The sequence below is a fragment of the Chrysochloris asiatica genome, unplaced genomic scaffold (genome assembly GCF_000296735.1).
Source record: "Chrysochloris asiatica unplaced genomic scaffold, ChrAsi1.0 scaffold00142, whole genome shotgun sequence".
NCBI lineage: Eukaryota > Metazoa > Chordata > Mammalia > Afrosoricida > Chrysochloridae > Chrysochloris > Chrysochloris asiatica.
In genome coordinates, this window is record NW_006408660.1 from 2,736,423 (window position 1) to 2,763,128 (window position 26,706).

The 26,706-nt window shown below is 43.5% G+C and overlaps 1 protein-coding gene across 6 annotated transcripts in view; it reads right to left on the reverse strand.

Moving 5' to 3' along the window:
• Positions 1-1,228: 1,228 nt before the first annotated feature.
• GIT2 (G protein-coupled receptor kinase interacting ArfGAP 2) overlaps positions 1,229-26,706 on the reverse strand; it is an 81,415-nt gene continuing 55,937 nt past the window's right edge. For 2 of the 6 annotated variants that reach the window (XM_006870451.1, XM_006870450.1), the window contains 6 exons: positions 22,272-22,414; positions 16,198-16,446; positions 10,094-10,176; positions 8,982-9,170; positions 2,282-2,345; positions 1,588-1,800 (listed from right to left, as the gene is read on the reverse strand). In XM_006870451.1, coding sequence (XP_006870513.1) covers positions 1,588-1,800; positions 2,282-2,345; positions 8,982-9,170; positions 10,094-10,176; positions 16,198-16,446; positions 22,272-22,414 — 941 coding nt within the window. Of the gene's footprint in view, positions 1,801-2,281; positions 2,346-8,981; positions 9,171-10,093; positions 10,177-14,084; positions 14,175-16,197; positions 16,447-17,016; positions 17,797-20,303; positions 20,454-22,271; positions 22,415-26,706 lie in introns of those variants that run through there. The other 4 variants (XM_006870448.1, XM_006870449.1, XM_006870452.1 and 1 more) reach the window with 4 other exon arrangements.

Consider the following 26,706-nt stretch of genomic DNA (forward strand, 5'->3'; position numbering starts at 1 on the left):
TTTGTTAAGTGGGTAAACACCTGATGTGGGGCAGATGCAGGATTTCAAAGAGAACTAGCAGCAGCTTTGCAAGTCAGGCACCAAGGCCGGGCTGTGACCAGGGGAAGCCAGTCCCCTGTAGGGGTTATAGGGCCCAGTGGCGAGCCTGTAAGCTGACAGCCTAACAACCATGGCTTCCCACACACGTGTTCAGTGGATATGTGTGGATTAGTTGCCAACTTTTAAAGATGGAGAGATGGCAAGAAAAAGTCTGTATTTTAGGTGTCTTTTGAAGACACAAAGCCCTGCCAGCCCCAGGCCCATGTTCCTCCAAGGTTCCCCAGCAGCCTCTCCTCCGTCACCAGCCCCTCTGGACCAGGTCAGAACTGCTGCAGCGAGCAGGGAGAGAGATAGGTTCTAACATTCAGAACAAGGAAAGTCTTTTTAGTGATTTAAAAAACATGTTCCTGCATGTAAAACTCTATTCTCTCTCAGTTTTGGAAGAGCTGTTGTCAGCCAGATCACACCTCCCGAAGGAGCTTGGGGAAGCTGATGTTTATTTTTTTAAGTACTGATGAGGCAATGAGAGAGAAACAAACTTAGATGATTGTAGAAACCTTACCTTATAAGAATTCCTTAAAGGTGAGCCAAAATGTAAAGCAGGTCATGTGAGAAACTTTTAAGAGGTTAAAGGAGTAACTGCATTTTTAATGCAAGGCGCCATCCAACACCAGATGATTCTTTCCTGACAGTTTCTGGCAGTGATATCTGGGTGGGTGGTAAATAATTTGTTTTGGTTTATTTGGCCCAAGCTCCTCTTTGCTGCATGTTTTGGATAAAAAGTTAGGCTGAAAGAGCACTTGACTCAGAGTGACATCATCCCATCCTGAATGTGGCCAAACAGACACAATGTGGAAATGGATGCTTTATCAGACTCTGTGGAGACTCCAGGAGACGACAGCAAAATAGACACAGAAGAGCAAGTAAAAAACTTTAAATGAACATGTAACAAGACAGAGCAGCACAGGAAATCAGAGCGGTGAACTGTTTCCTTCCAAGAGTGACGGTTCATATTTGTAGAAAGCGGCAGAGTCATTCTTCTCTACACCCCGTGCTTGGAGAGAGCCCGAATTTAAGAGATCTTTCAGTAGATTGGAAAATGTACTTACTGATCAATGGTTGGTAGCGAATAGATAATGCTGATTTTTTTTTTTTTTTAAACACAACTCTTTCAAGAAAATGTTTTACTAAAAACCTTGTCCATTGTTTCAGCCACAGGCAGGTCGTTGTAAGGGATGAAACAGTCCTAACAAACTTTTCAATGATGAAGCGATGCTTTTGGATACACGTGATCGTTAACAGTCACTGACGACACAACAGAAAATCAGAAAATTACACTGGCAAACAGGCACAAAGTAAGGCAAGTGGGTTAAATTCATAGTGGAAAATTTGTTAGAAAACATGCAAAAATAATACTGAGCTTTCTTTTAAAAAGTTTAAACGGTCATTAAATGCTTGTTTTTTTGTAAAAATCAGAAAAGGTCCATGTCTAAATTTGATAGAAGACATTAAAAAGCCTGGAAAATAGAAAGGACCCCATTCTGCCCTTCAGTTGTTGTTCTCTTTGGTGGTGATGGTGACCAGCTGCTTGGCAGCCTTGGCGATGTCATACGCACACTGGATGACCTGCTGAGTGACCAGCTGAATGTCCGTGGGGGAGCCAGAGTCCCCAGAGAGGGTCTTCCTGCACTCGGACTGGAGGCGGTAGGCACTGGATGTTAGTAATCGGAGGGAAGTTCTCACCAGGTCGGACTTGGGTTTCTAAAGAGAGAAACACAGTCATGGACCATGAACTAGAGGGCAGACAAGAGGCAAGAGACAAATATTCTTCTGAAAACAACTCAAGGTGCTTCACACATTGAAAGGCGGCTTTCTGTCATGCGTTTTTCCAAGTGGAAACTTTATAATCCACAGGCTAGAGATGCTGAAGTGTGCTGATCAAAGATCACATGGCATACAGTGTAATTTTTAGTACTATGTGTGCTAATTTTGAGTATGTGCTATTAATACTTTGAAAATTCACCTGGGTGAATTATTCCAACTACAATTATACTCTATTCATGTTTTGTCTTTACCAATTGACTTGTACATACCTATTAAAGCCAATATTCATACAGAACAAAAAATATGTGACTGGTACTTAAAGCTCTATGTGCTAAAAAATGTCACCATAAGAGTCACAAAGAAATTACTTGTGGCTCATTTCAAAGCGTTGGAACTAACTAAGTAGGAAGTGACTTACTTTGGGGAACAATGCTGCCATTTCTGTAACAGCTACGTGTATCCTCTCTGAGCAGGGAACATAGCTGCAAGAATATCGAAGAGGTTATTAGTCAATAGCAGTAAAAATCATTCAGAGGCTGAAAGTTCTCAGGGGCAAGCACAGCTTCCATCTGCAACGCCTTAATGAAAGGCCTGAGGCCTCAACCGGCCCCTCTGCAGATACTTGGCCCTAAAGCAGTTTCCCATCTTTTATCCCAAGTTGCTGCAGGGAGGAAATGCAGCCAAAGGTACATTAGTGACAAGGTACGACCTCAAAGCAGCTAGGAAGACTTCCACATCTCCTCAAGTTGGTGATTTAGTTCCCATGTGTTTGCTCGTCCTAATTTCTTGAAACAGAAAGATTTTCATGTAAAAGGTCAAAGAAGTTAAAAAATAAAAGACTGAAATAACATTATAATGGAGTCTCCACCTTAACATTTGTGTCCCATTTAAACAATGGGCACTTCTAAACGGCATTTGAATTGACGGAAAATCAAAATATTTGCATGGAGAAAACACTGAGGATGGCTTTCTGTACTTGCTCAGACACTTCTCTAATTTTTCAGAAGCTGCCCCTTAACTGCTGGTAATAAAGTGGAGGCAGTTCAGGGTGGTTCAAATGACTACCCTGGGGCTAAATCCACCCACAGGCAACTAGAAGAAAAGCATGGAGACCTACTTAGGAAAAAGCAGCCATTGAAAATTACCTGGAGCTCAGTTCTATTCTGACAAACCTGGGGGGCCGTGAGCGGGGGTCAACTGGTCCCTACTAATTATCGGGTTCTGAGAAAACCAAGTGCAAGACATCTGCTTATTTCATCCTTCCTTTGCCTGGCCTCTTAGGACAGCATCACCAGATGGAATGCTTAAGAAGCCAAGCTCTGACTCCGCAGAGAACTCACTTGACTGTCGCAACAGTCTCTGAGGTTGGAACTGTTCTCACGTTCCTCTTCCTGAGAGGTAAAGAATGTGTTGCAGGTCACAAAGCTGCTAGGAGGAGGCTGAACTCAAGGTTCTCTCCAACAGATTGGCATCTTTCATTGTCACCAGCCTCTTTCCATTGTTATTCTGAACTTAAGTGAGGGGAACTGGAAGAATCTAGAAGTCTTTTTCTTAGTACTGTGACAGTATCAAATGGGGCTGATTTAAGATCCTTGGAAGCTGGCTTTCTGCCCTGAGCAGTACACATTACCAAGGACAGTCAAGTAAAAAGTGATGACGGCCTGAAGTGACAGTTCTAGTTACCATACCGCCAGCAAGAGTTTGTTTATAGGAAGATTGAACATGACCCCAGATGCCCTATGTTGTTGTTATGAAGTGCCGTTGAGTCAGTTCCAACTCACAGCGACCTGTATAGGGTTTCCATGGAGTAAGTGAACCACCAACCCTGTGGTTCAAACTGACCTTATGGTCCAGTGCATTATCCTACAGCGCCACACCAGGCATCCAGGATGCCTTATAAGGTTTCCAGCACGTTCGGAAATCTGCCAAATGTCTGCCCTTACACAAGAACCGTGTGGCCTCATTTTCACATTTTTTCCCCAAGATACAGACCCCAGTGCTGTTCCACATCTACCCTAGCCTTCAAAGCCATCAATTAACATTTTCTACCTTTTTTTAAAAAAAACCATGAGGTTGTCTTCTGCTTAAAAATTGTCATAATCAACCTCTGTTCTTCATCTTTGCAAGAAAGGTAGCATCCTACAAAGGCAAAAGGTGACCAGCTTACAAGTTTTCAAGAGGGAGCCTAGATCCAGAGGGTGCGGAGGAAGGTAGAATCTCCACTGAGTAGTAACCAATCTGTCTGGGCGGGACTGATGAAAGGAGATGGGGACAGCACTCATGTGGCACAATAGTGAATAAGTGCTATCATGACTGAGAGGGTTGGAAATGTAAAGGTAGAACGTTTTGTAGCAAAAGGAGGGGAGTGGTTGACTTTGCAGGCCAGGAGTGGAGGTCCCTGGGACTATCAAGGGAGAAGAATGGAGTATGGGACCCTACCCAGAGAAAGTGACACCCAAGATGGAGGCAGAGATGATGACGTGGAGAGATGGAATGGCCGGGAACTCTAGACCCAGAGAGGGAGAGGGGCTGTTTGCTGATGACCAAGGGACAGGCTTGCTGGGTATATCTTTTGGTTGGTTGATGATGCACGGAGGGGACTGTAACCATGGCAATGAAACGATATACGATAGGATGACTGTAAAGCTAATGTTCTTCCATGTAAACTATCACATAATTCACAATGAAACAGTTAAAAAAAAAAAAAAAAAAGGTAGCATCGAAACTATTAAGATGCACTACATTTAAATTGCTTTGTTACATTCCAAGAGAATGATTTTTATTAGCCAAAAATGCCTTTCAATGGGAAATCCTGACTTTTACTCTTTCCTTATGGCCTTGTGCTCGCTCCCTATGAGAGCAATTAGAATCATATACTAAGTTATGCACTAGCAAAAATGACAACACAGAGGAGGTATTTAATTTGCAAATATGCGGGCACAACAACCCATCTGGCTCAGAAAAGGGCAGCAGCAGCCACAGCAGTTTCTGGGTCAGGCCCGGATATCACCTGAATGTTCAAATCTCACTCACCTGAGAGGCTTATACTTTACCCGGAAATACACGCCCCCTGCCCCCAGAGAAGAAATTTCTCCTCAGGATGTCTCTGAAACATTTATTCAATACGAAGAAATTTCTGTCTCACACACAGACACACACATGTTCTCTTGTCACCTTTTCTTCTACGCACACATTTTCTGTCTTTCTAGGCTTTACTATATATTATTCACAACCCTGACAAGTCACAAAAGCAAGCCCAGGCAGGTAAATAAGAAAGACCTCCTTGGCTCTCACAGGAAATCCATTTTTGGGGGTTTATTTTCGCAACTTCAAATTGATATTTTCCCGTGAATAAGATGTAGTAAACTCTGGAAAGACAGAATACATATGTATAAAAGAGAGAGAAAGTGACAGAGAATGCGTGTGCACGTATGACACAGAGAAAGAGGCACAGACAGACAGGTAGGGAGACAGCCAGAGAGACCCAGGAGATGGGGCCTGGCTGTGGAAAGATCAGGGGCTTCTGGGAGCTCACTTGGCCCAGGGAACCAGGACTTAGCCTTTGCCTGAGTCGGCATGGGCTATGGGTCTACTGAGGAGGAACATCATGGGCAGATCAACCAAGGAGAGAATGAGAGAAGGAATGGCCTTCTTAGGAGATGTAAATTACTAGAGATTTTAATCAAGCATGGAACAATTTATGAAAAAGAAATTTTCTAGAGCTATTCTGGTTTTGGAGTCCTGGTGTGGTGCTGTGGGTTAATGTGTTGGACTGCAAAATCATTTGAGCCGCAAGGTCATTGATTCAAGCTCACCAGTTGCTCCTTGGAAACCCTATACAAGATCACTATGGGTCGGAACCAACTCGACGGCACTTAACTGGAACAACAACATTCTGGTTTTAAACCAAAAGAATGAACTAATGATGGAAATCTCTCCATCATTCCCTCATGGTCTTAAAAATAAACACTTATCAGATCATGAAATGTACTGAATGGATTTGTGCATCTTAAACAACAAGAGAAGGAACTTCTCAAATTGTGCGTGAGGCATCATATTACAATCTTTGGAACCAGAAAGGGCCTCGGGGCAGATATTTATTTATTTTTGACAACTATCAAAGATAGTATTAATAGTGGTCAATGTAACTATGTAAGCCCATTATTTGAGTTTGAAATGCAAGCACAACACTTGAGAGAGAGAAGAAATGTGAAGTGAGATAAACAGCACTAGAGAAAGTTATTCTTGGTACCAAGGCTGCTTGAAAGTGCCAAAAACTTGACATGTGCTTGACATGTTAACTTGGGTAATGGAAAAGGCAATATACAACAAAAGGGAGGTTGGCACAGGAAAGCTGAAGGTAACGGAAGACTATATACACATCAAGGGAAGAATATGAAAGTTAAAGTAATTAGAGGTAAATACTGTTAACTAGGGAGTCCTGTAGTGGTGCTGTGGGTTAATGCACCAGACTGCAAAGCCATTTGAACTGCAGCAGTTCAAGCTTGCTAGCTTCTCCTTGAAAACCTTATACAGGGTCGCTATGGGTTGGAATTGACTCAATAGCACTTAACAACAACTGAAAAAGAGCTCTGGTAGCACAGTGGTTACGAGTCAGACTGCTAACTTCAAGGTCAGCAGTTCGAAACTACTGTGGGAGAAAGATGAGGCTTTCTGCTCCTGTAAAGATTTATAGCCTCAGAAACCTAATGCAGAGTCGCTATGAGTCAGAACTGACTCCAGAGCATACCACCACCACCATTAACTGATGGCACATGGAGGGGATTGCAATCATTTTAATGACACAAAGTGTATGATTTGTTGAATGTAAAACTGATGATCTGTTTTGCAAACCTTCATTCAATTCACAATAAAAAGTTAAAAGCATAACAAAAAACCCCCGGCTGGTGTGGGAGGAGAAAGATCCCTGAGGTTTTCTGATTCTGAGACTGTGATAACTACGTCATGAATTGTCTGTGCAGCAGTTTCTCCAGATGTGAAAGCAGAAATCAAAATGGCTACTCTTCATTAACAGAACAAAACCACAATTGTGCTTGGGACAGCTGTGAAGAACTTTGCTTCACCAAATCAGATCAGACACACCCGACTCAGAAAGGCAGGGAAACACTGGACACTGGAGGAAAAGGGACCTAAGTAGCTACATGATTTTTGGAAAGGAGACAGAGAAAGTAGGAACTCTCTTCTCTGAGGAGCCTCCAATGGTCACCTGTGAAGACTCACTCGGACTCTTACTAAACACTGGTCACCCCTCTCTACAGGGCAGAAAAGGGAAAAGAGCTGGGCGGCCAGGACCACGAGAGAGAACACAGAAGACGCTGCCACATCTTCCTGCAGCAGGAAGGAACAGAGGCAAGAGAGAATCTACAGCGCTGTGTTCCTTGCATCAGTTTGAAGCATGATGAGAAGTCCTTCACCCAAGTGCTAACATTGCTGACCTAATGAGAAGACTGACACTGTGTTCGGTTTGGACCAAACTGCTTTTGCTTTCTCAAACTCAATGAGATTATTGTTGAACAGCGTGTACATCTCCATCAGGGTGGTGTGTGAAAACTAGGATGTCACACAGGACAGTTTACAACTGACAGGAAATTCCCAGAGCTGTCACTCTCAGAGGGAGAGAGAAGTTAGAGCAAACCCTGGTCCCTTTCCTGATAGTGAGAAGTAACTTTGCAGGGTTTGTGTGGTGCTGTGAATTCACCTGACACGCATTTTCTAACCAAAGTCTTCTGATCACCCACCAAATGACTGCACTGTTGCTATTAAGTGCTGCCAAGTCGGTGCCAGCTCATAGTGGCCCTAGATAGGGTTTCCATGGCTTTATATCTTCGCAGGATCAGACAGACTCATCTTTCTACCACAGAGCAGCTGGTGGGCTCAAACCACAAACCTTGTGGTTTACAGTCCAGTGCTTATTGTATGGATGCCACCACACTCCCCAAATGATTGGGTGGAACCATGCAGATAGTATGTATAGGACTCTAACGCATGTTAGTTTTTGCTATCCCACTAGTTTTAAAAGGAGCCATCTCAGAAGCAGGAACAGATGTTCCTAGGACCATCAAGAAAGACCTCTGAGCGAAGCATGAGAGGCAGCAGGGGCAGCGGCATGGAGAGACAAAGCAGCTGCAGGCTTCCTGGCCCATGGACTGAGTAAAGCTGAGTGTCTAGGGGCAGGAGGCTAGCTTGCAGAATGTGCCCTTTGTATAATTACAGACTGGCAACAGGAGCTTTGTAACACTTGCCTCTGCTAAGGCAGAGGCTGAGGGGCTACATGGCTAAGAGGCCCAAGGCAAGATGAGGCATGCCTGCAGTGAACTACTGCTGCATCCTGACTTGTTTCTGACCCTGAATTGAATATCCTGTTCACTTCCCTAATAAGCCCCATAATTGCAAGTATTGATGAATTCTGTGTGGCCATTACAACTGTTATCAAACCCAGATGTGAACCAGAGAGTGCTGAGGGAAGATGGTTGGTATCAGAATAGGGTAAAGAAGGTTGTAGGGTGGAGGAATGCCTGACCTCTGTCTCAAAGGAACTGGAGTTGGGCTGGTTTTGAGTGCGATTCTTCTTCCCCCTTGTGAAGCCAGAGGAAGTCAGACCTGGCCTCCTTGCTGTTCTAGAAGGATGGCTCTGTTCAGAGTAACAGGTCCTTCTCTTATGAAAAGAAAAGCACCTGTTTCTTATAAGTTTAAACACGCACAAACAGTGGACAAGCTAGGTAAGAAATCAGGTTCACTTGAAGACTCCCTTCGTGTCAGCAACCTTTTCTCTAGCTATAGATGACATGGAACAGTGGAGACTGGAAGAAATAAAACCAAGTCTGAAGGTGGCTTCTTCTTTCTTTCCATCTGGAAGTGGAAATGATCACTACCTAATATGCTGCGATTCTATCTCTAGAGGCAATAATTCCCAAAGAACCCCACAACCAGATGAATAATCAAGAACTCTACCGTTTACAAATAAAAGTTAAAAGACCAAAATGTTTACAAATTTGTTCTTAAGCCTAATGTGTAAACCTGAGGTTTTAATGACCTCAAAGTTTATGAACTGAGGAAAAAAAAAATTCCGGGTTACTGAGTCTCCCAGTTCCCCTCACCTGTCGTGTTTATTTTCTTGGGCCGCTCTCAAGAGCTCCTGTATGTTTTTGGTGATCTGCTCAGTTTTCCGGATGACGTCCTCGGTGCTGGGGAGAGCGGGGCTGGGGGCTGCGTGGGGCTCTGCGGCATTTGGTGAGGAGCTATCACCCAGCCACAACATGCTCCTCTGCCTTCCCTTTCTGCTTGATCTGTGAAAAATACAGAAGTGGCTAAGTATGACAGGTGTTCTCAGCTGCTGCTCTGATTCTAGTAGTAGCAAATAGCATGCACTGCTGATACTGTAATCTCTCCTTCTCCCCAGCAGGAGGCTCACTGGTAAGGCTTTTTTCAAAGCCAACACTGTAGCAGAGCGAATTGTTTGGGTACAAATGCCCAATGGAACCTAATGTCAACTTAAAAATGAAGTGGAGGTCCAAATTTAAGCAGACTATAGATACACATTAAACTGGGCTTTATGCCTGAATATTCTATACTGTTGTGTAAGCTTTGCATCCCAAGGTCCATTTGAACTACCAGGTGGTAGTTCAAACCCACCAGCCACTCCTTGGGAACCCTATACAGGGTTGCTGTGACTCGCCAGCACTTAACAGTCTAAGACCTTATGGGTCTGAAAATAGGAAAAAGGGGGTGTAGGTGATGAATGGGAGCAGTGGTGCTGTATGATCATAAACTACAAGGTTGGCAGTCAGGCCCACCCGCCTCCATGGGAGAAAGCTGAGGCTTTCTGCTCCCACAAAGATGTATGGTGTAAGAACCTCTATACAAGGTCGCTGTAAGTCAGAACCAACTCAAAGGCACTTAAAAACAACAACTTGTGATGAACGGCTTCTCCTAACCAAGGCCTACTGCTGTGGCTGGTTGTGACTGTTAGCTGTCACTAAGTTGATTCTGACTCCTGGCGCCCCCCAGTGTTACAGAGTAGAACTGCTCCACAGAGTTTCCTTGGCTGCCATCTTAACAGAAGCAGGTCACCAGGCCTATCTTCTGGGTACTGCCTGGGTGAGTTTGAACTGCCAATCTTTCAGTAAGCAGCTGAGCACAAACTGTTTGTGCCCTTGAGGCCTGCTGGGTGTCTGAGGCCAGCCCAGTCCTGCTCTTCCTGCAGCTGTACCCCGTGTCATCGGGCTCCATGTCATTGGGAGTATTGTCATAGTCGCTTTCAGGGGTGCTGTTCTGCTTCTCCAGCCTGGACGTCTAAAAGAAAGGCAGAAAAGGTGGCCTCTGTAAGTTTAGAACATAAGCCCATTCTCCAGCGCTTTCCCCAGGGGCATTACCTGTTAACACCACGTGGCCTTCACACTCCGGATCTCATTTGGGACCAGAGCACACCTTTTACTGAAAATTTAGGAAAAGGTGAACAATGGATCCAGAAATGGGTTTCTTTCCTTCTTCATACCACTTTCTTCTTAGCTCAATGGCTAATTCATAAAAAGATCTTGTTGTAATAAACATAAACACACAGGTAACACACACACATTTAGCTCTCTATGAACAAAGTGTAACTCTAATACAATGTTGTTGTTACTTGCTGTCAAGTCAGTTCCAACACATGGCAACCCCATGTGTGCAGCACAGAACTGCTTTCAAGGCTGTGCCGTTTGGGAAGCACATGGTCAGCCCTTACTTCTGAGATGCGTGTGGATGGGTTTGAACCACCAACCTTTCAGTTAGTAGTCCACAGTTTAACCATTTGTGGTTAAGCCACCTAGGGCTCCATTTAAAAAACACATTTGCCAGAAGTTAAGCAACTATGTATTATAATTATATCATATATATACATATATCTATGTACATGTGCATGTGTGTATAGCTATACATGTATATATAGATATAAACTATAAAAGATAAAGCACTGCCAAGTAGAAGGCCTTCCGGGGTGACGGAATGTTCCTTGGAAGAAGTTAGGTTACCTTTGGAGGGTTTAGTTAAAATCTTTTCTTCTCGGTATCCATCATACCCATGGAGTTCTGGTGTGGTGCTGTAAGATAAGCACTCAATCACAAGATTGGTTTGAACCTCAAGGTCGGCAGTTCAAACCCACTAGTCGCTCCTTGTAAACCCCATACAGGGTCGCTATGTGTCGGAACCAACTTGAAGGCATTTAACAATAATCATCATATCCATAGTATTTGAGAACTTCTTCATCCAGAACAGAGGCTAGTGGAGGCTGATTCAAAGTCTAGACTGATTACCTTGCAAAATATAAATGCACTATTTTCAGCCTGACACCCTAAATTTCATCTAAGTCAATCAAAATCTGTGACTAAGGGATTTTAAAGCTGCTGCACCAAAGGGTGTTAAAACATTTATGTAAAGAGCTTCGTTTAAATACAAAGAGCCCCTGCAGCATCATCCAAAAGAATGGCTGGTTTAGAGTCAGACAGTTTAAGCAGTCTACATCCGGTCTGATTATTTGCTCATTACCGGTAATGCAGCCTTATCTCCTCTGGCAGGCCCTATGGAGACCGGTACAGCAGCCACCAGCCAGAAGATCTCTCGTTCCGGCTACGTTTGGCTTACTATCCCTGTGGCCTCTTTTTCTCTCCTAGGGCAGATGCTTGCCTCCTCTGTCTACTAGCACATTTCTTCAAAGTCCTCTCTGCAGCACCAGCCCCTCTGATAGAAGAAACACTTGCTCTGGGCTCCAACAATATAATAATGAATTTACATTGATACCCACTCAAATGTAACTGGCAAATTAATAAGAATGTTGGTTGCCAGTCACAAGGAGAGTATAGAATTAAGTTCTGCAAAATCAACTACAATGTTTAAGGTTTAAGGTCCCTTTGTCTCTGAAGTGGTTACGCTTCACTTGCTGCCTTGCTGTGATCTGGTTTGGGGAAGGAATGAGTATGTGAATGTTTCTAGAAGTCCAGATGGAAGACCAAGGGGGCACTGTGTCCAATGCAAGGGCCACACCTTTCAAAGTCTCACCTTTCACAGGATGCATTAGACTAATCTTTATATTTGCCTTTAACACATACACACACATACACATACACACAGAATGTAAAAAATTTGCATGAAATAATTAGACTGGAAAAATTCTTTCAGAGTTGCTCCAGTGGGAAAATCTAGAAAACATAATTAAACTCAGAAAATTCCACGTTTTAGTCTTTTTGCTTTCCTTGAGATAAGATTGATCATCACAAATCAAGAGTATTACCCCACAGCCATTAAAAGTACCATGTTTCGTATAAGCATTTTAGAAAAGTAATCACTCATATACCTCATGACAGCAGGAAGGAACTGTTTCTCAAGGAGAGAAAACAAAATATAGCTGCAGCCACCCAGGACACCTGTTACTTACACTTCATCACTGTCCACAAAAGCGTATGTACAGGATTTCAAGTTAGCCAGCATTTTATTTTAGGAATGTTATTGTAAACATGCATGGAGCCAAGCTCTATCGGTTAACAGTGCTGTTCTTTCAAAGCTGTTAATAGGAAAGTTACCTTTAGCTGGTACTGGTTCAGTTTATTTAACGAGTTTTCAGTCTCTGATTACAGACACAGTCTAAACCCCGGATGAAGCTGCTAGAAACAATCAGGACTATCAGTTTAAACACCCCTTTGCCTCAGCAAACAGTCCTACAATGATTTTCAAAATGACCAAACATTAGAAAACAAAAACCAATCTCAGTGGGCAAAAAGATGTTCCTTGACTCTTCTGCAACAATGGTTGCAACAAAGTCTCAAGTTGGATATTTCATTACTATTTATTTCTTTATCCCAGAATTGAACTGGAATATAATAAAAACATTACAAATCAAGTTCAGAACCCAAAAAGATTTTAAGTACTACATATCAAGAGTTCCTTTTAATATATTCCTTCTAAGGCAAGAAAAGGACCACAAAAGTGCTGTCAAGTGCCATAAGGCATGAACAATGGGAAAGGCTGCTTCTACACCACTCCACAGACGCAGAGGGAATGGATGAAGGCCTCGAGCAAATCCCACATTTATGTCTATAAAGGAGCTCCCTCTACCCACACTGAACTTCCCGTTTCTCACCTTCTTTATGCTCCCTTTCCATAAAAGGTTTTGAGTCAGCACCTGAACTTAGATCTTCGCAGCCTCGGGTCTTCCCCATTACTCCCCCAGGTTACAGTCATGGGCCTTTTCTGTATATTTTACTGATGGTGTCTTGGGATCAGGGACCATGACACAGAAGTCACTGAACTGATTTGCCAAAAGGCTGTGCATATATAAAGAGAGGGGAAAAAATAGAAAAGCAAACCTGTTGCCATGGAGTTGATTCTGACTCACGGCGACCCCACATGTTACAGAGTAGAACTGCTCCATAGGGTTTTCTGGACTGTAATCTTTAGGGAAGCAGTTCACCAGGCCTTTCTTGCATGGAGCCGCTGGGTGGGTTTCAATTGTCAACATTTGTGGCCCCACCCAGGGACCAGGCTGTGCATAGAGGAGGTGGTTAATAAATAGCTGTTGCTTGACTACTCCAAAAGGGGCTCGCCTGAATCACATACTATTACTGAGAACGTAAATGACATATCAGCAGGCTGGACTTGACTAATGCACATGAACAGCTTTGTAATCATAGCTGATTACACTTCCAAAGCCACTGTCAGGCTCAGTGGTGATGTGGGATACAGGGTCTGAAAAAGCCTAGCTTGTCAAGTCTGGTGCTGACATAAAATAAGTCCGAGGTAAAAACAATTTAACTCTAGGCATGACATTTCAGGGCTTCAGCTAATCCAAAGACACTGGTTTTGATCTATAACCAAAACTCAACCAATTTGATGGATTTCCTGATGATAATACGTCACAAGCACCCAGCTAATTTTCCCAAGTATTTAAAAAGATGGTGTGTTCAGAACCAGTGCCATTGGGTGATCCGCAGACATTGTTAAGTGTGAGGTATATCTTAGCAGCGTGGGGTTAGATGAAATTGAGGCGTCCCAACAGGCCTGCGTGCGTGCGTGTCTGTGCTCACGGTGCTGTGAGAAACTAGGAGGGAAGCTGGGCCTCATGCAGAACCAGGACCGAAGGGCAGGGAGCAGAGGGCCAAAGAAAGAAGCACAAAGCGCCCAAGAGCACTGCTGCCTTCTCCAGAGAGCAATCAATCCAGAATGTACTTAACCCTTCGGGCGCTTTCGTCCCTTGACCAGGAGAGTGTGGAGGGGAAGGAAGGCAGAGATGAAGAGGAGGTCACAAACGCACTCCTCCCGGTCTAGAAAGGGAAAGAGAAACACACTCGGGAAAACAAAAAACAAACAAAAACTGGGCACAGAATTTGGCTTCCCCCACCCCAGGCTCCCTCAATAAAAGCAGCAGCAAAAACCCCACACCATTTTAGGGTAGGCCAGAAATTTCAGAATCTCTGAGAAAGAGACTTCATGTTGATCTCCAAGACAGTCCAGGTGATGGACTCCCAAAGAGGTCTCAGTCCTTAATGAAGTGCCTCCCATCAGGTTATTTTTCTATACAGGACAAGGTAAGCACAATCTGTTAATCAGTTCAAAATGCGTGTGGTTGTTGGGTGCCATCAAATCCCTTTTCTACTCATAACCATTCTCCCACTGCTATCAAGTTGATTCGAATGCAAAGTGACTCTACGAGACAGAGCCAAACTGCCGCAGAGGGTACCCAAGCCTGATGGCTCTGTATGAAAAGCACTGGACCATGAAGAAGTACCAAGAAGCTCCATGGGAGAAAAATAGGTTTTCTGCTCCCGCAAAGATTTGCAGCCTCAGAAACCCCATAAACAGGGTCACTTTGAGTCAAGTACCAACTTGACAACACTTAACGACAATAATATTTACAGAAGCAGAATACTTCAGCTTTCTCCCATGGAGCAACTGGTAAGGTCAAATCACCATTTTGTTCCGCAGCCAAGTGCTTAAGCCATGGTGCCACCAAGGTTGATTTTTCCATTCACGGTAACCCTATAGGACAGAGCAGAACTGCCCCATAGGGTTTCCTAGGCTGTCTGTCATCTTTACAGAAACAGATGACCAGGTCTTTGTTCCATGGAAACACTAGGTGAGTACAAACTACCAACCTTTTGGCTAGCAGCTGCGCACTAAATGTTGTTAAATGTATAGCCTAAAATAAAAGTTTTCTTTATAACCAGGATTGAAAATACAAAACGAAATGCTACAAGAATGATTTTAAGTTGATACAAGATCAGTCCATTCTTTTGGCATAAGGGTGCTACAAAAAGTTTGTAAAAAAAAATGGAATTAAAAGATAACATGATTTTTCTAAGAACTTTATGAAGCTCTCTTGTATATAACACTTTTGTAGTACTTTGACATCTTTACACTCAACGTTTTTTAAAATAAAGTATATGCTGAAAACTAACAAAAGTTGCTTTTCCTAATGCTTGTTTTCAACTATACAAATATAAGATTCTGAACTTCTTTATCCTGAAATAATAACTTACAGGTATTAAAACAGATAATTACTCTTTGGAAGAAAAAAACAATACATAGGAGTTTAAAATATCTGCAACAATTTTTCAAATATAGATTTTTTAAAAATAACAAGCCAATCCAAAAAAAGTATTTTAAAACCTCACAACATAATATGTAACATTAAATAAAATGGTTAGCACCCTGGTACAGAATACAATTTTGGGGTACAACATTTGTAAAATTGACGCTGAGTTTTCACATGTCATTTTTATGAAAGGAGCCAGTAACACCTTCTTCATGAAAAGGAAGCAGAAGCTAAGCCAGCAGGCACATAGACCACATGGGCAGAGGCTGTTTCCAGCCTGGCCCTGAAGACATTGGCCACACACACTGACCTGGGAGAAGCTAAAAAGACACGTCTCCCGTCCAGAAAGGCGCACGTCCCCATTGGTCTAGAGGAAGATGATACCTCCCCTTCTGCTAGTGAGCATTATGGTTTTTGCTTTTAGAACTGGGGTAGGAAGTTTCACAACAATTATGTTTCAACATTGGCTGGTTGGGAAAAATATTATGGCTAATGGGAGGAAGTGGAGGGGAGAGGTTTGAGCAAGAGCCAAGATCCTCAGCTCTGTTGCAGAACTTCACATCAGAGCCCTGTACACTTCTGAGAACACAGCACACACACATCAGTTGACATATTAACACAGCAAACACAATGACAATTCTCCTGGCCTGGTTTGACTAAGTGGAGTGGTGGGGGTCTGCAGGTTCAGAAAGAGATGCAGTGGTCAGTCTGGGCAGAGAGTACACAGCAGACATGCCAGTGGTATTACTTACGTGTGCAGGGAAGGGCTGGAGCCGCATTCTGCTCTCCTCGGGGTGGTTCACCTCTCCCATGGGGAGATAGGGTTTCTGCCCTGATCCCGTCTCGTACATGGACATGGGCCTACTGCCCCGGGCGGATGGCCGTCGCTTTAAGGAAGAGTGGTTGGAAGTGTCTGTATGCTCAGAACCAGTTTGCACCTGATATATAGTGGTTGTGGCCTGTTTCCTGAGGTTCGAATTTTCACTCTGGAGTGTTTGAAGCTGAAAGACATGTTTGGCAATGGGACTGTGTTTTTCTACAGCAAGCAGAAAAAGCAAACACCAACTAAATGAATACAATTATTGGCTTTAACAATAAGAACAGTTACAGTTAGCTGAGCTGAGAGCAAAAGGCAGCTACCAACAAAAATCCTTTCTTCTAGAGTGAACGACAATCAACTCACTTCATCACTTAAGCAAATGAAAGAGTTTAATTTCGGGGTGTGGGAAAATTGTAACTTTGAACTTTGTGAAAACTAGAGGCAGATGACTAACCTCTTAAAATTTTGGCATGGGGCAGGGGATGGGCTGGGAAATGTTTGTACACAAGGTGCACTCTGGATTACTCTACGGCTGGATTCAAGCAAGAGCGTGAAACTACTACAACCTCACTTAGGTAACTTGCTTTTCAAATGAGTCCTAAGTGAGTAACAAATGCCAAAAATTACAGCAGACACTATGGAAGCAGCACAGAGATAACCAGGGTTGCTTTGCAAAAGCAAGAAAGACAGCAGAGTTCAGCGGATGAAGTATTAGATTAGCTACTGCTTTCCAAAAAGCTCACAAGAAGAATTATGATCAACAAGTTTTTATTACATAATACTCTTAATATTCCAAACAATTTAGCATGTTTTTTGTTTGTTTGTTTAAATCGAGGGAATCAAATCATGGCAAGTTTGGATATATTAACATCTCATGAAGAAAACTGTAGGCCTACAAAACTAAGTTTATATCTTCATCTGAATGTTCCACGTAGCATGCTTGCTTCCCTCTGGTGCTTGATCATCTTTCAGTTGGGGCTGGACTTTTGGGCCTTTCTCTCCTTGGGCTTTGTCACACAGAAACACAACCATGGTAGTGTTGGCTTCAAGCATTCTAATCTGCCTGGCACCACCCCATCTTAGAGGCTGTCACAGGGAAGCCCTGAATGCTCTTTCCATTCCTCACATGCAGGCTGCTTCATGATGTTTGGTGGATTAGAGTTAAGGGGTCAGCAAGGATTCATGTTACTCTTTACATCTGCCATGTTAAACACAATGAACGGAGTCCACTCTGCACCAAGTCCTCTCCGCTCTGGTGCGCCTTCATCTTCCATGACAATTGTTAAGCTGTACGGTGTGAGTTCAGCTGTCTACACTTTGACAGTGATTGTAAAATCTGACCAAGTTCCCCACCAGTGACAATGTTTAGGTCCAAGCAACTGTATTTGTGCCAGAAGATCATAACTTTCTCAGTAGCACACCCATTCAGTGTTAGGAGTTACTTTTAGTTTTTATTAAGAAAGCACCAATCTGTGACAAATACACCAATAGGAGCTGCTCCTCTTCATTAATTAGCATCCTTTCCAAGCAACTGTTAAATGTGAAAGATCAGATACAAATCACACTACTTAGTTTGTTATTAAATAAAAACAAAAACTTTACCTAATTTTGAAATAGAATCACTACATCTTTGCAAAATAAATGAACACTACATACTTTATACGAACTGTTCAAAAGCTCTGTGACAGTGTGACTCCCCCGTTCAACCCAATTTCTCCAAGAGTGATCTACTAAGGGATGCTCGCTACTATGCCATAAAGACTTTTGTCTGAGACTCCCTTTCCAAAGAAAGAAGAACTGCACAGTGGCAAGCAGCCACTGAAAATTCTTATATACTAGGATCCAGACAAGCACAAAGCACCTGTCAAAACTATCAGAGGGACACATGTTCTAAAGTAGAATGGCCAAGGTCCAAAGAATGAGAACCTGGCTGAAGGGCTGCCCACACTAACTGACCAGTGTGTTTGGACATGTGCTGTGTTACAGGCTTTTAACATGGCCAGCCCTTGAAATTGGACTCTCAATACTTTTCATGCCTCTAAAACCTCCAGCCCAGATTTTGTTTGAATGTATTCTGATGATCGCCAAGTTCCAGATCTTGGTTTTTAAAGTCTTAGTCCTGTGTATTTAGAAAGGATACATTTTAAGGGTACTTATCTCAATAATGACCAGGCTACCCTTTTTTGGTTGTTGTTGTTTGGAAAGAGTGTCACAGGAAATAGGAAGTTACAAATCATTCAATAGGCTCAGAAACAAAAAGTATTTCTAAGAATGGAAGAGATGATCAATGAGCAATGGCAAATCATTTCCTTCAGCATTAAGATTCTTAAAGAAGCCTAAGAGGTTTGCTCTCAAAGACACAAGGTTATTTCTGGTGAGTCTGATCACCAAATACTAAGAATGGAAGAGATGATCAATGAGCAATGGCAAATCATTTCCTTCAGCATTAAGATTCTTAAAGAAGCCTAAGAGGTTTGCTCTCAAAGACACAAGGTTATTTCTGGTGAGTCTGATCACCAAATACTAAAAGCAGCTCTCTAGAATAAAAAAGGTGGTATTTAGCAGACTGATGGGCAATGGCAAAGTCAGCATGTTTCAGAAAAAAAATTTGTCAACAAAATTATTAGTTCAATTAGTGGGACAAACTATGATCCATTAAATAAAAAGTATTTCAGAAAAGACAGAGAAAATGCAAATCTTGTCTGTTAGGGCAAAGTACACCTTGTGTTTCAATGAAAGGTAAGCTGCTGCAAGCATGCTGGCCCTGGGAGGTACAGGCCCAGTCAGCCATGCTCCCAGATGCATGCCAATGCCAGTCCTAGATGGCGCTGGGCACACAGATTGAGGGTTCTTGGAACAGCAAGAACTAATTCTAGTGAACTATCTGATTAACATTGTGGGTCTGTGTAGAGTCTGATAGATTCTCTTTCTTTTCTATTGTAGGTAAGGTAGCCATTTATCTCAGAAGGTCCCAGACCAAATCTCTGGTGAAGGTCTACTTCCCTCCTTTAGGAAGCATCTCTGCAAAGCGGCTGACCACACAAGGAGAGGCACCATGTCCTCAGTTCATGAAAAGGAAACAAATCACTCTTTAATCACAGTATAAAGGCAGATACACTGTTTTATTTCTATCTAAGGGAACTGTGCAGAATCACATTTTTGAAGAGAATTAAACAAATAAGAGCAATATCTATAAAATCCTAGCCATCACTTAAAAAAAAGTCAACTTCCTTTTCATAGCATTCTCATCAAGAAGTGCATCCAGAATCTCCCTCAAGTATATGCTTGCTATATCCTTGGCCATATTTCCTTTTGGGGGTTAACACAGTCATGTATTTCTTTCTTAAAGGGTACTGAATGAAAAAATGCTGAACAAATGGGACTGTTTCTTACTAGCCTATAGTTCTCGCTAATATGAATGGAGTATCTTCACATATTTATTGAGAACCTACTTATTGTGTGGCAGACCCGGCTCTTGGCTCTGAGGACACCACCAACAAGTGATAAGTACTGGTGAAAAATCAAGCAGAGAAGTGGGATGAGGTTGCCCAGGTGGAAGTGACTAACCATTTAGAACAAAACTACACAGCAAAAGCAGAGTCCTGTCCAACGTGTTCTGGTCTGTCCTCCCAGAGTGATTATTCTTGAGAACTAGCAACGGGAAGAAAAACCTCCAGGCAGTAGCCCCCAGGCTCCCAGGAAGCACAGAACAGTGCAAGGGTTACTGAACTGACACCAATACTCCTATTTGGAAAATTCACTCTGGGGGCGTCCAAAGGCTCGTGGAAAAACTCCATTCTCTTTGAACTCTATTTTCCCACTGACTTTTTGAAGCCCCCTCATAGTTCATATCAAAGAAATCTTCATCGAAATATCCAAACACATTCTGCTTCCAAATCGACAGCTTGGCCCAAGGATTTTTAGCTCTATTATAACAAATGCTTTTCTTTCCTCTGGCCACAAGCATCACGCCTGCGCTTCTTCCTTATACTACAGGATGAAAGAGTCAGTCACCCTGGCAATTTATGAATGTGTTACCTTTTTCTGCATAATTCTCAGCTCGTCACTCAAGTTGTTATTCACCTTCATTAGCTGCTGTATTTTGGCCTCAGAAGCCACTAGAGCGTTTTTGACCTCCATAAATTCTTGTACAGTGACTGGTCCATCTGATAAATCTGAATCTAGGCTCTAAAAATAAATTGGGGAAAACGTTCACAATCTGAGTTGATGATAACATTAAAGACTAACAGCTAGTGCATTTCAAGTTTTGACAATGCCAGCTGAATCGTAAAATCCATCAAACCAAATAAAGGCTTCCGAGAATAGCACAAAATTAACATAAAAGGGGAACTATAACACTTGGAAAATGTGAGTCAATATTTCCTAACAGGACAGACTGTGTGGCTATTCATCTTCTCTGACTGATTCTCTGAGCGAGTTTGTCTTGTCTTGTTTGCCTTTCTCTTGCTCATCCATTTTTCTCCTTTGTTCATTTTTTTCACTCACTCCTTCATTCCAACGGATTTTTACTGAGCATCAGGAGTGCAGCAGACAGTGTTCTGGGTGCTCGGGATAAATAAGAAAACCAAGCAGACAAAGATTCCTGCCTCCCTGGAATTTCCACCTTTACAGAATGAAGCAGATACACAGGAAAATACGGAGATATAGAATATGGTAGAAGGAGGAAAACGAGCAGGCTGAGCAGCATAAGAGAACCGAGGAGCTGAAATCAGGGCTGACAGGAGGAGAAATGTGAGCAACAGCTGGAAGGAGGTGAGGACGTTAGCCCAGGCAGGAGGAGCAGAGGGAGCAGGGCAGAGAAGCACGGAACAGTCCAAGTGGCTGGGGGGCCTGCCATGTGGGGCCCATGTATGAACTCTAGTGTTCACTCTGGGTTGGTGGGCTGCTTTGGGGAGTCTGGACAGGGGAGTTCCAGGTGGGATGAGCAGCTCTTGCCTTTCCTTCTGGGTTCTCTGCAGTGGCCCCATCAGCTCACTGTCACATGAGATAGAAACTTAACCAAGTGCCCACTTAAAACAACTGGTTTATTGCTAAGATCTTTTTACTCTCTCTCCCTATTCACCCATTCTCAAGCTGAGGCTTGGGGATTCAACAGTAGGGGGACAGAGAAGGGACCTGCCACCCTCCTCTGCAGACTACCTGGTGAGCAGCCTTTCTCCCACCGGCTCTTCACTCAGGCTGAGACAGCTTATGTTTGCTCTTGTTTGGACCTCCAGGAGAGGGGCCTCACCAGGCACCCTGCCCCCACTCTCTGACCCATCTTCAGTGTTCCAAAGCTGGGCTATGTCCACTGCTTGCCTGCCTCAAGCTGCCTGTGCTCTGCACACCTGACCAAGTTCAAGCTCCTCCCAGCAGGCACTGAGTTCTTCCAGGGTGGGGCCTCGTCCTCAGCTGCAGCTTTGAGTTCCACTCTTTTTAGGCTGTGCCTCTATATGAGCAGGTTTCCCCTCTAGGCACCCTAGCTTCCCCAGTCTCTGCCTAGACTGCCCCTCCCTGCTACAGCATCCCATTAACAAGCTTTCCCTGGCACCCCTTGGTCATCTCCCTCTTGCCCCAGCTTCTACTTGTGAGTCTCATGAGATGAATCATCTTGTACCTTTAATTTCAGTTAGCTTCACCTATTAGGTGGTGACATCCTCATGGGAAAATAACCAAAACTTGCCCAATACTGAACATTATCCAGAGAAGTCACCAGTAGACAGCTGAAGGAATGCACACACTAGTCACTACTCACACATTTTATACAATCACAATGCAGACCTGCTGTGACTGAGCAAATTCACTCTGGGATGCAGGAGCCCTATATTAAAACGATTTGTCTCATTTGTGATTTTGGTTGGCCCAAGCTAGTATTGAACCCAACTTTCAACAGATAGCATCTTCCATAGGACTAGCCCTCAAGTGATTTGCAAATAAGGCAATGGTGCAAGAGAAATATTTGAAAAGGAGACCTGTGCCATTTCTGTCTGCAGTGTGTGATCCTACCTTCTGCCTGTTTGCCTTGGTCGTGGTGGTTTCCAAATCCGTGTCTTCATCTGATGCCACACTGTCATAGTCTGGCTGGTCATTGTCTTGGCTCTCAACACTGTGCTGGTTATTGATGGTTTTCAGGATGAGCTCCACATTGTCTAGTGACAAAAATAAACAGCTTTATTTCAGGCCTGGGGGGATAAAAAACTTTGTTTTGAATTTTGAGTTTTGAGTTTCATCATTTAAAGAACAGAAAGGATATGACGAAATCAACAATGTCAAAAGAATCACAAGTAGATTCTGGGAATGCATTCAAAGACAGTTGGAAATACAAGGAAAAGGTGCTCAGCTTTGAGAGATTCTGATTCAGGAAGCAGAAGAAAGCAGCAGGAACTACAAACAGGCAAGAATCAAAGATTCAACAGGAAGCATATACAGTAGGAAAATCACTTCTCCCATTATCCCTGACCCCTTCCCCTAGCAGCTCCTGTGAACTGCGGTACTGGCCCCAGGAAAAGAGCCTACTGCCCTAACCATCATAAGCCCTGCCAGGACAAAGAGACACAGCCCCAAGCCCCAAACTTCTGCCCGAAAATCACCAAGGCAGACCTGTCCTGGGTCCACTTGAAGTGTGCTATCACCTTTCTCTGGAGCCCTGGTATGGCTCTCTAGAATAAGCACTGGACTGCAATGTTGGTTTGAGCTGCTAGGTCGGTGGTTCAAACTCTCCCTATAAAGGACTTACGCTCCTCGTAAACCCTATACAGGGTTGCTATGAGTCAAAAACAACTTGACAACACTTAACAACACATCCTTCCAGAGTCCTGGTGTGGCACTGTAGAATAAGCATTAGACTGCTAACCACAGGTCAGCAGTTCAAACCTACCAGCTTCTTAGCTGAGTCAGAACCAACTTGATGGCACTTAACACTGCTGGTGGCAAGTCTGCTTCAAACTGCTACAGAAGGCCTGTCCAGCGGAATCTGTCCCTATCATCAGCACTCTACCAGCCTCCTGGAGCTCCCCGCAGCTCAGGCCTCTGAAACCAACAGAGCAGACTTTCTGGGGAGTCAAGTTAGGTCTGTCTGCTCCCCGTTCCAGTCAGTGCTGAGGCTGCTGTGTGCTAAGAAGCAGACATCTTTTTGGGAGCTGTGTCCCATAGCCAACATCCTCCAGGGGGGCAGGGGCTCTGATGACAAGGCAGAGTCCCTGGAGTTCCGTTTGAAGCATACCAGCACCTCCCCACCCAGATACTGTACACCTGCAAGCCTGCTGTGAATTGCTACACAAGGGTCCACCAGTGAAGTCTGCCCCCAAAGTCAGTGCTTTACCTGCCTCCCCGCATCTGAAACCAAAAGGACAAACCTTCCTAGGGATCAGTGAGGGTTAGAATGACCCCACTTCTGGTTAGTGCTAATGACTGCTGACTATAGCTACTATGTACTAGGAAGTAGGAGTCTTAAGAGGGGGCTGCACACAAAACTAACAATCTACCAGGGAGACTCAGAGAGCAACAAGACATGGCTATCTAAACAGAGCATAACAACCCCTGTATTGCCTGACAATTGTTAGCTGCCAGGCTGCTGCAAATGGCTGACGAGGGCCTCCATAGTAGAGTCTACTCCCATAGTCAGCACTCTCCCTGCCTCTCTGTGCACCCCGTAGCCCAGGACTCTGAATCCAACAGAAGAGTCTGCCTACTCCCCCTTCCAGTCAGCACTGAGGACTGATGACTGAGGATACTTTGTGCTAGGAAGCAGGCATACTGAGTGGAGGCTACACCCACAACCAACATACCACAGGGGGGCTCTGATAGCAACAAGGCGTACCTTTCTGGGGGTCCATTAGAGGTATGACAATCCCTCTCCTAGTTGGTAACTCTCGGCTGCTGGACTAATATGAACTCACAGAAGGTTCTCTGCAGTAAAGAGCTGGGTCACCTAAGTAGACACAGACTGCCCCCAATCATCATAGGGTCACTGGGACCCTGAAACCAGTAACACAGATCTCTTGAGGGCCTTCTTAGGGGGTGCCAGCCCCTCCTCTTTCTGAAAAGGGGGAAAGTCTGAGTGTGCTTCCCCTGGTGGCCAGCTCAAATATAAGCAGCTCCTACAAAGCAGGGAAAGAAACCTCGGGCAAAACTGAAGGGTCACTCCTAAAACATATGACAGCCAAACTAGAGAAGGGGCAGGAGACAACCGCATCCCCTCCTGGACAGCTTAGTTAATGCATTACATCTTGCCTGAGTGGCTGCGCCTGCTGGTACTCAGACTATCCATCGGGTGTGCTCTGGTATGTTTGGAAGAGATTGAAAGTTATAAACAGATTTGGAACTTTCATATCTTAATTACACCAGGGAGGGAGAAGAAGAGGAAACGGTAAGCAAACACCAAAGATCTTTTTTGTCTATACTACATTCTGGAAAAAGCAAAACAAAAGAACACCCAAGTCCCTTTTTAGATGTTCTGCCCAATATAGAAATTTCCATTTTTTCTTTTCATTTTTCCACTTTTTGATGCCTCCTCGTTATTCACCTATTCACCTAACAACGGGACATCTAAATATGTAAAACAAATACTGCAGGGAAAAACAGACAGTACTACAATAATAGTTGGAGACTTTAACACACCCACTTTTGTATCAGACAGAACATCTAGAAAGACGATCAACAAGGAAACAGAGGATTTGAATGACACTACAGACCAACTACACGTAACGGGCATACACAGAATGCTCCACCCCCCAAAGATCATAATATATATTCTACTCCAATGCACAAGATCATTTTCCAGGACAGATCACATGATAAATCACAAAGCAAGTCTTTATAAATTTAAAAAAGGACTGAAATCATACAAAGTATTTTCTCTGAAGCTAGAAGTTAATAAGAGAAAAACCTAGAAAATATACAAACATGGAAATTAAACAACAGATTATTAAACTACCAATGGATCAAAGAAGAAATTACAGACTCTCCAAGTCAAACAAAAATGAAAAGTACAACACATCAAAACTTAGAGGATACTACAAACTAGAAAGAGAAGAACAAACTAAGCCTACACCTACCAGAAAAAAGCAAATAACAAAGATCAGAGCAGATATCCATAAAATTGAGTGTTGCTGAATTAAAGTTATTTTCAAGTTAAACCAAACCAAAGTCAAGCCCACGACCATCCAGTCACTCCAGCTCATAGCGCCCTGTCTAGGGACAGCTGGTGGGTTGGAATCACCGACTTGGCTGTTAGCAGCTCCAGGGCTTATCCTACAGCGCCACATCAGGACTCCACGTGAAATCATGGCACCTCTGAAACAGGTGCTAGTTGACTTTCTTTTCCATTTTAAAGAACATTAATTCTCACTCTAAATATTTCAAGTTTATAATGTTGTTGTTGTTGTTGTTTTGTACCGGGGAGTCGGTTCCGACTCATAGCGACCCTGCCCTGTACAGGGTTTCCGAGGCTGTAAATCTTTACAGGACCAGAAAGCCTCATCTTTCTCCTGCGGAACAGCTGGTAGTTTCGAACTGCTGACCCTGAGGATAGCAGCCCGATCTATAACCACTACACTACTAGAGCTCAGATTTTAATTATTTAGAACTCTGTTTTGTAAATAAACAACACTGAGTTACTATTTCAATCAACAAAGCTTACTTTCTTATGTCTTTTAACAAGAGCTAAGTTAGACTTTTGGGTTAAATTCAGGAGGCAGCTTTGTAAGGAAGAGAAAGCTGATAACACTGAATAACAGGTAATCACTAAAAGGTCACTATGAGTTAGGAGTTCTGCTATGGTGCTGTGAGGACACAGAACCGGAAGGCTAGTTTGAACTGCAAGGTGAGCAGTTCAAATTCACCAGTCGCTCCTTGGAAACCCTATACACGGTTGCTATGAGTCAGAACGAACTTGACGGCACTTCACAACAAAAACATGAGTCAGATTAACTTGATGGCAGTGAGCTTAATTTTGGTTTGGTCTAACTTGGAGGTAGTTTCAATTCACTAGGACTCGAAGTAGTTGGTCAGTCAAAAAGAGGAAAACCCTTAACAAGATGGATTGACATGATGGCTGCAACAATGGACTCAAACAGCAATGTGACGCTGGCACAGGATCAGACAGTATTGTACAAGGGGTCGCTATGGCTAGGAACTGACTCAGTGGTACAGGATCAGACAGTATTGTACAAGGGGTCGCTATGGCTAGGAACTGACTCAACGGCACAGGATCAGACAGTATTGTACAAGGGGTCGCTATGGCGACGAACTGACTCAATGGCACAGGATCAGACAGTATTGTACAAGGGGTCGCTATGGCTAGGAACTGACTCAATGGCACAGGATCAGACAGTATTGTACAAGGGGTTGCTATGGCGACGAACTGACTCAATGGCACAGGATCAGACAGTATTGTACAAGGGGTCGCTATGGCTAGGAACTGACTCAGTGGCACAGGATC